Here is an 11,403-nt window from a genome sequence, read left to right on the forward strand (position 1 = left end):
CCCCGGTGCAGGCAGCCCAGCCAACAATGGAGCATCTCCTGAAGGTCATCCAAGAGGCCTTCACCGCACTGAAATGGGGCAGTTTAGACCCGATCCAGAAATCCATCGAGCGCCTGGAGCACAGGTTGGATGCCCAGGATGGGACGATCCAGAAGCTGGAGAAGGTGCTGGAGGAGCACCAAACAGTGGTGGAGATAGAGACGGGGAGGCTGAAAGACCAACAGAAGAGGCTTCTGGAGGAGGTGGGCGGCCTGGAAAAAAGGTCCCGTCGGCAGAATTTAAGAATCGTTGGTCTCCCGGAGGGGGCCGAGGGAATGGATGCCGCCATATATGTGGCAGACATGTTCCAGAAGCTGTTGGGGATTCTTCTGTATTCGAGTTTTTATTGGTGAAGAGGGAAGTTAAGGTATTTGGTTCTGGGGGCTTTTTGTGTTCTGATGCGGATGGTTGGAAGTGCCCGTTACTTACTTTGTATTACTTGAATAGCACTAGTGTCGGGGTTTTCTTTGTCGGTGTTGTCGATGGGTGGGGGGGGGGGGGGGGGGAGATGGGGATGGGTCAGAGGGAACAATAGGTGGGATTCTTGTTGGCGCCGGAGTCAAGAGCCACCAGGCTAGCTGGGTGAGCTGGTCTACTTAAGCCAGGTTTGGGGGGGGGTGGGGTGGGGGAAGGTGGGTGCATATAGCTATTTTATGGCAGGGGTTAGGTTACAGGGGGTTGTTGCTGGGGGTGGGGGGGTAGTTGATCTGATGAGGGAGGGACTTGGGTTTAGTAATATGGAGGTGGTCGGTGGTGGGGGCTGCCAGGAGGCGGGCCAGGGGAGGCGTGACACAGGGGCTAGGGGCGGGCCCAAGAAAGGAGATGGCTGATCAACGAAGGCAGGGGGGGGGGGGCATGGTGCTCCCCAACCAGGCTGATCACCTGGAATGTTAGAGGGTTACACGGGCTGGTAAAGAGGGTACGTGTGTTCTCGTATCTGAGGGCGCTGAAGGCGGACGTAATAATGCTACAGGAGACTGATCTGAAAGTAGCTGACCAAGTCAGATTAAGGAAGGGCTGGATTAGCCAGGTCTTCCACTCGGGGCTGGATACTAAAACCAGAGGGGTCGCGATTTTGGCTAACAAACTGGTGCAATTAGAGGTGGGCAGCACAATTTCAGATGGGGGAGGTAGATTTCTCATGGTGAGTGGCAACCTTGAGGGGGTGAGGGTAGTTTTGGTCAATGTATATGCCCCAAATTGAGATGATGTGGATTTTATTAAGAGACTGCTGGGGAAGATACCTGACCTGGACTTGCACAGGCTGATTATGGGAGGTGATTTTAACACAGTCCTTGACCCCGACCTGGACCGGTCATGTTCGAGAACAGGTAGGGTGCAGGCGATGGTAAAGGAACTGAGGGGCTTCACTGCGCAAATGGGGGGCGGGGGGGCGCATTGACCCATGGAGGGCTAGTTGGCCGACAGAGATAGTTTTCATTCTATTCACATGTTCATCAGGTGTATTCCCAAATTGATTTTTTCATCATGAGCAGGGATTTGCTGGTGGGGGTGACGGACGTAGAATATTCAGCAATCGCTATTTTGGACCATGCTCCACATCTGGTTGATCTGCAGGTCTGTAAGGAAAGCTTTCAGTGCCCACAATGGAGGCTAGAGGTGGGTCTGTTGGTGGACGAGGCGGTGTGTGAGAGGGTGAGGAAATGTATGCAAAACTACCTGCAGGTCTATGACCCAGGGGAAGTCTCAGCTGTGGTGCTCTGGGAGGCACTGAAGGCAGTGGTGAGAGGGGAGCTGATCGATTCGAGCACATAGTGTGAGGACGGAAAGGGTAGAAACAGACCGACTGGTAAAGGAGATCTTACAGATAGACAGGAGGTATGCAGAGACCCCGAGGACAGAGCTATTAAGGGAACTGTGTTTGGCGTGTTGTCCACAGATAAGGTGGTGGAGCAACTTAGGAAGGCGAGGGGCACGATCTACGAGCATTTGGAGAAAGCCAGTAGAATACTGGCACAGCAATGGAAGAGAGGCGCAGCTAGGGAAATAAGGAAGGTAGTCGATAGGGGGGGGGGGAAAACTTGGTAGGGGATCCGACAGGGCTGAACAAGATGTTCAGGGACTTCTACAGTAAACCTTATACCTCGGAACCCCCCCGTGGGGCCGGAGGGGATGAGGCGATTTTTGGACAGACTGTCCTTCCCAAAAGTGGGTAGGGGGTTGGTAGACTGGCTGGGGGTCCCGATTAGGACTGAGGAAATATTGGAGGGCTTGAGGGCTATGCAATTGAGTAAAGCCCCGGGGCCCGAATGGGTATCTGGTGAAGTTCTATAAAAAAAAGTTCTGAGGTAGTGGGACCGGTGCTGGTTAGCGTTTTTAGTGAGGCAAGAGACAGAGGGGTTTTACCCCCGACAAAGTCACAGGCCACCATCTCCCTGGTACTGAAACGGGACAAAGGCCTGGAGGCATGTGGGTCCTATGGGCCAATCTCTCTGCTCAATGTAGATGCAAAATTACTGGCCAAGCTTTTGGCATCTAGGATTGAGGACTGCGTGCTGGACGTTATTACGGAAGACCAAACTGGGATCGTCAAGGGCAGGCAGCTGATGGCCAACCCAAGAAGGCTGCTAAATGTGATCATGATGCCCCTGGGAGTAGGGAGGTAGAGGTAGTCGTGGCAATGGATGCCGAGAAGGCTTGCAACCTGTTTGAGTGGAACTATTTATGGGAGGTGTTACGGCGATTTGGGTTCGGGGGAGGGCTTTGCCGACTGGATTAGGCTGCTGTACCAGGCTCCGGAGCCTAGTGCAAGGACGAACAGAACGACGTCTGACTATTTTAGACTGTACCGAGGGACTAAAAGCCCCCAACGTCAGAGGCCTGGATATCCGACATGGTGAGCTTCCTCAGTCTGGAGAAAATTAAGTTTGCTCTGAGGGGGTCACTGTCAGGGTTCGCACGGAGGTGGCAATCATTTAATCAACTTCTTTGTGGAATCAGTGGCTGGGGAAGAAAGAAGCAAAAAGGAGGGATTAGGGCAATGTAGATTAGGGGAATAACTGGGCGGGTCCTTGTGAGATTGGAGCTGGTTTTTGCACTGTTCTGTACTGGTAGCTTACTGTGCCAAAATGACTCAACAAAATCCTCTGTCCACCTTTCACTCCTATAACTTGCCCTCCAAAGAGATAGAACAACTACTGGAGACAATACTTTCTCACCCTCAAACCTTGGAGATTTGCTGGGTTTTGTAGGAATTGCTTGTGTCTGAACATGAAGAATTAACTTGGGCATTCTATTTGCTAATCTATTGTTTTGCAGCATTGCTTGCTAAACATTGACTCAATAGACTACCTATTTTCAGTATGGCAATCAAAAAATGACTTCAAGATATACCAGTGGATTATGTAACAATACAGATGCTAGTGAAAATAAATATTTCAATTAAAATAATCAAATCCATATTGTGTAGAAAGAGGCCATTCTGCTGGTCATGCATGTGCTGCCTCTTTAAGAGCAAACCAGGTTGTCCCCCTGCAGATTTTCCCCAATTATCCAGTTGCTCTTTGAACATTACTGATTCCACCACAATTGCAGATCATGCGTTTCAGATTTTACCAACCATATGCGTGAAGAAATTGCTCATTTTCCCAAAGCTTCTTTTGCCAACTATTTTAAATACCTGTGCTAGGTCTCTTTTAAGGCTCCTCTTTTCAAAGAATAATCCCAGCCTCTCCAGTCTCTATGATGATGCTGGACCAGACCCAAACAGTGGCTGGGATACCGGATAGAAACACCCAATATTTTAATTTTGTACGACTGAGGTGAAAGGATACCTCACTCCAAAACCTGCACATCTTTGGACTGTGGGAGGAAACTGGAGCATCCAGCAGAATCACACAGACACAGGAGAATGTGCAGACTACACAGACAGCAACCCAGCTGGGAATCAAACTGGTCACAACAAATCCCTCTTCAGAGGCCATTCAGCTAATCAAGTCTGCACCGCCCACACTTCCACCTTATCCTTGTAACCCCCAATAACATTCCTAACCTTTTTGGATGCAAATTAGCATGGCCAATCCACCTAAACTGCACATCTTTGGACTGTGGGAGGAAGAGCACCCGGCAGAAACCCACAGACAGGAAGAATGTGCAGACTACACAGTCAGTAACCTTGCAGGGTATCGTACCTGGGACCCTGGTGCTGTGAAGCCAGTGTTATCCACTGGTGCTTCTGTGCCACCTCTTGGACTCTTCCCCGTTCCTCCACCGTTTCATAGACTCATTCAAAGCTCATCTAGGCCCGGATGCCTCACCTCATGTTCACTTAACTAGGACAGTTTGAGGTCAGGTGCCCTCGTTCTCAATTCCCTATGGAGGGGATTTTTCTCTGCAGACCCACCCTACCAAATCCTTCAATGCCTCAGATCAGCTTCAATCTTCAACACAGGAAGATTTAAACTCAGTTCTTAAACCCCAGTCTTCCTTCTGGCCAATCAGCATCAAGACTGCTGAGAACAAGATGTCTCCTTTTATGTTTGAATCTTTGATTCCCAAATCCTGATGGAGCTCAAAAGCAGAACAATGAGATTAGAGGGCCTTGAGCCCCAATAAAAAAAAAATCAGTTTCCATCTGCATCACTTACCTGCAAACATTTGGATAACCAAGACCTGAATGAAGTTGAAGCACCAGATCAGATCTCTGGGGATCAGCACATGTCAGTTCTCAAGTCAGACAATGTATTCCCTTCCCAGAGAGGGGAAACAGTGTTCCCACTCTGCAGGGGTTGGGGAATAAGAGGAATCCAGTAAACAGCCCCACCAGGAGCTCCCTGACCTACACACCCCCTCCCCCACTGTGTTGGGGGTGGGGGGGAAGAAACTGAAGCTGACTGAAAATTAACAGCCCCTGTAAAAACAACCCTCAATTAGAAGAACCATTTAAGGAGATGTGGTTCTTGGATCTTTTGGAGCGCATAAACCCCAGCCATTATTTCCATGGACTCAGACTAACGAAATGCAGACACCAATCAGCTCCCAGACACAAGGAATCACTGCTTTATTATAAATTAATTTGATGGCTGGGTGAACAGAGTTTGATTGCGTTTTCTGTACAGGAACAAGGTGATCAATGAAGCAGAGATCAGAGAGACAGCTGTCACAGTCAGGGTCACGATCAGGACCACCTCAGACTCCACACCTACAAACCAATGAGAAGCCAATGGTTAGTGAAGGAAACACAGAGGGGCAAATAGAAACCAGCAGTCAGCCAACTCACCACCTGGAGACCTCTCCTGCATCCTTCCCTCATTCAGGGAGTCCGTTGCCAGGTTGGTCACATCAGTATCCAGAATGATCAGGGGTCCAAGTGAGGCTTCAGCCTCCCACTTCAATCCAACTTCATTCTCTGCAATATCAAACATTCCAGTTAGAGAGGGGAAAGGGGAAACGTCCACCATCTAGAGGATCAATGTCCTACCAGCTTCAGCTACAAGATCTCTCCTTCCTCTGGATCCAAATCGCAGCTCCCTTGTGGCACAGTTACCCACACGGCAACATGCACAAATGTCAATGCTCGATTCCTCCAATGGGGTCCAGCTAAGCAAGACAAAAATCAGTCAACCAACTGTATTGTGCATCACAAAACGCCATTTGAGAGAGAGCTTACATATTCTGCATCTTCCGGAAAGTACAAGCTTTGTTCCTGGAATCTCTCCGATCCACTGGAGCTACTTTCAGGTGACAGGTGATGAAAATCTGAGGGAAACATCAACACGTTGTTATTTAATGACTCCTCCCAACACAGACCCCAATGATCAGTTTCCTCTTACCAATGAACGGTCATCTCCAAAGAAACGGAATGCATCCAGGTCAAACCGGAGCTTGTCCATCTCCCGATCGCCACTTGGCAACACAAAGGTTGAAAAGGAGTCCTCAGCTTGGCTGTCCAGGAGGCAACTGAAGATAGATGAGGAGACATGAATTGAATCAAGTGAAGCCAGTGAGATGGGAGCAGCTGGAGAAAGCAGAGAGCTCCTTACCCATTGTAGTCAATAATGCTGTATCTCAGGGTGGAGTCCTTGTCTGGGCTCAATGTAGCTACACAGCGGTCAATGTAGAGCTTCAGGGGCATGTGGTTGCTCATTGAAACAGAGGCCTCAATGTGAATGAGGTCACCCAGGTAGTAGACAGTGGAAGTGCGCTCTGTAAGCCAGTCACCTGAAGAACAAGAGGACAAGGGTTGGAGACAGTGTGTGTCACTCCCAGTGAGTGAAGACAGGAAATCACTCCCCATCACATACCATTCATTAGGCGCAGAGAGAATGAAAGATGTCCTTCTCCAGACCTGGTGGAGCTGAATGGGATCCAGGTAGGCCTGATGGGGTTACTGCTCACATTGCCCTTCCTGGAAAGACAGCAGAGTAATTTTAGGACAACTTCAGAGAACACCAACAGCTGTGGATCTTATTCAGCATCAAATAAAGATTCTCACCTAAAGTAACGACACTCAATGGGAACAACAGCTCCATTCGTTCTCACAATGACAGATCCATGATACTCTGGGCTGTGGGTCAGGTGGGTGGTGTAGATCAGGAAATCTCCAGACATCTGAAAGGCACCAGGTTAAGGAATGAAGAACTGAACTCAAATGAGAATGTTCTACACAGGGGTTAGCAATGAACTCATCCCATCCAATTAAAACAATTCAAGGAGATTGGCAGCGTTAGTGCAAAGAGGCTGCTGGGCCCCAGCAGCTCATGAATCTCAAGAATTCTCTATCCCAGAGAATTAGGAATGCTCAGTGACAGGATATTCAGGACAGAGTGATTCATTTTTGGACATAAAGGGAATCTTGTTGAGGACAGGGACATGAGGTTGTGGAAAGTTCAGCCCTCACCTTAATGAATGGGGTCCAGCCCTGATCTTAATGATCAGGAAACAGGCTGGAGGGGCTGCATGGCCTCATTTTGATTAGTGTTGCTCAGCAACCCCCATCCATTTATACAAAGAGATCATTAGCACAAGACCAGGATCAATTAAAAGGGATTTGGATTCAATAGAAGGACAATATTGACATGAAAAGGAGCCACAAGTTGACAATAATATGGAGCCTGGAAATAGAACAGTTTTAATCCAGGGTCCCATTGATTCCAATCACTGGGAAAGTGGGAAGTGTGGAGTTGCTCTTTGCTCCAATCCATCTGAATTCCCATTTCATTCTGTTCATAAACACCCAACCCAATTGGATTAAACTGGACTGAAACTGAACCCTCAGTTGGATTGATGTGAATGAGGGGGAAATAGAGCTGAAAATCAACAAGAGGAAAAGCTCAAGAGGAACCAAAGAGAAGCTTCCAGACCAATGGGGTTGATGTCACAACACTGAAGAGTCTCAAACCAGTGGAAGCAAAGTACAATCAGGGAGCTAGTTTGGGGGTTTAAGACACAGGAGGCCAGTATCTCCTCTATATCAATGACATCTCACCAAGTGTTGGAATAAAGAGTGTGGAACAATCTCCAGCCAGGGCTTAGAGCCAGAGTTGAGGTTTGACATTACCTGCAATTTGCTGCCACACTCATGGAGCCCATAGTCAAAGAGGACAGTGTGGTTCTGAGAGTAGATCCTGGTTGGCAGACAGCCTGCTGCCCCCAGTGTCAGGTCAGCAGCTTTAACCAGGTGCCTGGTTCCAAATAAATCCAGCTGGACCCTGACCAGCAGCTTGTCCTCTGCACACTGCACCACCACAGTCCGCAGTGGAGACACACTTTGACCCTCAGACACACGGAAATGGGAACCAAAGGGAGGAAGAGGGACTCTCTGAGGCACAGAGGTGGCTTTGACTCTGCTCCATGGAAATCTCTGGCCTCGAAACTGTTGCCAAGTATCAGAGGAACAAACAGTTCCAACTAACACCAGCACTGGGAACAAAGCCCTCACTCCAAAATCACCCATGATACCAAACAACTGAACCATCCTGTCCACCAGGGAGCAGCACCTTTTATACTCACAACCTGTACTCACCTGAACTCTTTTGAGGTCAATCAGCTAATTATACTAAAAGAAACAAACGCAGGGACAAATTAAAAGGGGCCACTCCTGATAGGGGCACTGTCCAAATAATAATAATAATCTTTCTTATTGTCACAAGTTGGCTTACATTAACCTATTTAATGCAAGTTAATGAAGTCACGGTGAAAAGTCCCTAGTCGCCAAAATCTGGTGCCTGTTCAGCTACACGGAGGGAGAATTCAGAATGTCCACATTACCTAACAGCACGTCTTTCAGGACATGTGGGAGGAAACTGGAGCACCTGGAGGAAACCCACGCTGACACAGGGAGACTGCAGACTCCGCACAGAAAGTGACCCAAGCCGAGAATCGAACCTGGGAACATGGTGCTGTGAAGCAACAATGCTAACCACTGTGCTACCATGCCGCCCAGAGACAAGACAATACCCCTTAAATTACCCCTTAAACAATGCTAATTAATATAGTGACACATTAACCCTTAACTGCTATCTTTATTTCCAGTCAAACAACAAAACCATCTCAGATCACAATCCATTTTTAAATACAGTGAGCACTCAGGAATGCTGTCTTGGATGCTCCACTTTGTGAAAGAGAGATCTTTTGAGACTGTTTGAAAGAAAGAGACCTAACACCCTGTCAGAGTAATGCAGAATCTCTGACTGTATTTCTTCAGGAAACTTTTCGGCTCAACTTGCAGCCAAAAGCTAACACTGAAAACCTTAACAGCTGACTGCTTCAACTCCTGGCTCCCATTAACTTGCACCTCTGGCTCCAGTAACCCCAGCTGACTTTCAAATGAGGATTCTTAAAAACATAACTGCAGCAGTCACACACAATCCCAGGCTTTTAACCCTTACTGCACGAAACGCATATAATATATCTGAAATTCCTACATTCTTCACACTCCACACAACTGAGGTCCCCTATGTGCCTAAGTAGGGACAAAATATATGTTAGCTAACTTTACTGATGGCACCAAGATAGGTATCATCCTGATAAACTTACCAATGTCTTCATATCCTTCCAAAAATGTGTTGACCAGAATTTCTTACAATACGCCTGAGGCCTAACCGGTGAATTGTGAAGATTTTGCATGATTGCCTTGTTTTTATCAATGCCCCTGTTTCCAGAGTTAAGTATGTTTTCTGAGTCTTGTTCGGCTGGGAGTTCTTAGAGCAGAGAAGGCTGAGAGTGGACGTGGTTGAGGTGAACACAATTATGAAGCACAGAAGGTAGATAGGAAGAAACCTTTCCCCTCAGTAGAGTCCAACCAGCGGTATAGATTTATGGATCTGGTGATTTGGAGGGGATTTGAGGGAAAACCTTTTCATCCAGAGGATGTTGGGATTGTGGGTCTCACTGACTGAAAGGGTGATAGAGGCGAGAACACTCAACATTTAAGAAGCATTCAGATGAGCCATAGTGTACAAGGCTAAGGACCAAGTACTGGAAGATGGGATTAGAATCGATTGGTGCTTGAATGTGCTTGATGGCCAGCACTGTCACGAAGGGCCGAAGGGCGAAAGGCCCTCTTTCTTTGTTGTAAAACTTTATGACTCAATGAATAAGAGTTTCTGTGACCTTCCTTACAAAACAAGTGATGGTAAATTATGAGATGTTACAAATATCTCCATCTCCAATCTGGAAGGAGCTGACACGGGTTCATGGCCACAGACACCTTCGCAGCCTCTGGCCCTGCTCTGTGGCTGCAGTTGCGCCTGGTGCAGGTGGCAGGTTTCAGTGAGAACATTCTTAATGAAATGCAGATGTCATGCGCACTGTTTCTGAGGTTTAAGTAGGAGAAAACTCCTTGAACATCTCGAATGGAAATTTGCCTCATCCCTGGTGAGAATCATTCTCCCCCCTCCCCCTCACCCTCCCCCTCACCCTCCTCTCTCTCTGAGCTGGCGAGAGCAAACCATTCTCGGCACTTTTGACAAGAAAGCCTTCCTATGTTCCTAAGTATAGACAAAATGAATGTCAGCTAAATTTACTGATGATACCAAGATAGGAAGGAAAGTAAGTTGTCAAGATGAGGTAGAGAGTTTGTAAAGGGATATAGGCAGGTTGGATGCGTGGGTAAAACAATTGGCAGATGGAGTGTAATATGGTAAAATGTGAACTTGTCCAGTTTGGCAGGAATAGTAATAAAGTCTTTATTGTCACACATAGGCTGACATTAACACTGAAATGAAGTTACTGTGAAAATCCCCGAGTCGCCACATTCCTGCGGCTGTTTGGGTACACTGAGGGAGAAATCCAGAATGTCCAAATTATGTAACAAGCACATTTTTCAGGACTTATGGGAGGAAACCGGAGCACCCGGAGGAAACCCGTGCAGACACTGGGAGAACATGCAGACCCCGCACAGACAGTGACCCAAGCCAGGAATCGAACCTGGAACCCTGGTGCTCTGAAGCAGCAGTGCTAACCACTGAGCTATCGTACTACCTAGGCCCAACCATTTTCAGCAGTTTCGTCAATCACCTTCCTTCCATCATAAGGTCAGAAATGGAGATGTCTGTTGGTGATTGCACAATGTTCAACACCATTTGTGACTCCTCAGATAATGAAGCAGTCCATGTCCAAATACAACAAGACCTGGAAAATATCCAGGCTTGGAATGACAAATGGCAAGTAACATTCATCCCCAATAAGAGAGATTCTAACCATTGCCCCATGACGTTCAATGGCATCACCATCTACAAGGCACAAGTCAAGAATGTGATGGAATACTTTCCCCTTACCTGGATGAGTGCAGCTCCAACGACAGTCAAGAAGCTTGACACCATCCGGGACAAAGCAGCCTGCATGATTGGCATCCCTTCCACAAATATTCATTCCTTCCACCACTGATGCACAGTATCAGTTTTGTGTACCATCTACAAGATGAACTGCAGGAACTCACCATGGCACCTTAGATTGCAGCTTCCAAACCCAAGACCACTACCATCTAAAAGGACAAGGGCAGCAGTAACCTGGGAACATCACCACTTGGAAATTCCCCCTCCAAGTCACTCACCATTCTGACTTGGAAAGTTTTCGTTGGTCCTTCACTGTAACTGGGTCAAAATCCTGGAACTCCCTCCCTAATAGTACAGTGGGTTTACCTACTCCTTATGGGCTGCAGCAGTGCAAGAAGACAGCTTGCCACTACCCTTACAAGGACAATTAGGGATGGAAATAATTACTGGCCAGCGATGCCCACATCCTGTGAATTAATTATTTAAAAATTGGTTATTTTGGTTTTTGGTTTCCCCACAGGGATTGTAACAATGGACAACCAGGAGTTCCCTGTGTACCAGTATTGTTTGTGAAATCATTGATGGAAACTCGGACTGAAACTGCAAATTAATGAATTCATCTCTACTT

At 47.5% G+C, this 11,403-nt stretch overlaps 1 protein-coding gene across 1 annotated transcript; it reads right to left on the reverse strand.

The window, feature by feature from the left end:
* Nucleotides 1–5,035: 5,035 nt before the first annotated feature.
* LOC119967436 (zona pellucida sperm-binding protein 3-like) lies at nt 5,036–7,964 on the reverse strand. The gene is made up of 9 exons (XM_038799981.1): nt 7,559–7,964; nt 6,494–6,609; nt 6,303–6,406; nt 6,042–6,219; nt 5,832–5,958; nt 5,669–5,757; nt 5,480–5,598; nt 5,279–5,407; nt 5,036–5,200 (listed from the first exon to the last, which is right to left on the reverse strand). Exons 1-9 carry the CDS (start codon nt 7,952–7,954, stop codon nt 5,070–5,072), a joined length of 1,389 nt encoding a protein of 462 aa, XP_038655909.1. The 5' UTR covers nt 7,955–7,964; the 3' UTR covers nt 5,036–5,069.
* Between the last annotated feature and the right edge of the window lie 3,439 nt (nt 7,965–11,403).

This window comes from Scyliorhinus canicula, chromosome 6, assembly GCF_902713615.1.
Source record: "Scyliorhinus canicula chromosome 6, sScyCan1.1, whole genome shotgun sequence".
NCBI classification, from domain to species: Eukaryota; Metazoa; Chordata; class Chondrichthyes; order Carcharhiniformes; family Scyliorhinidae; genus Scyliorhinus; species Scyliorhinus canicula.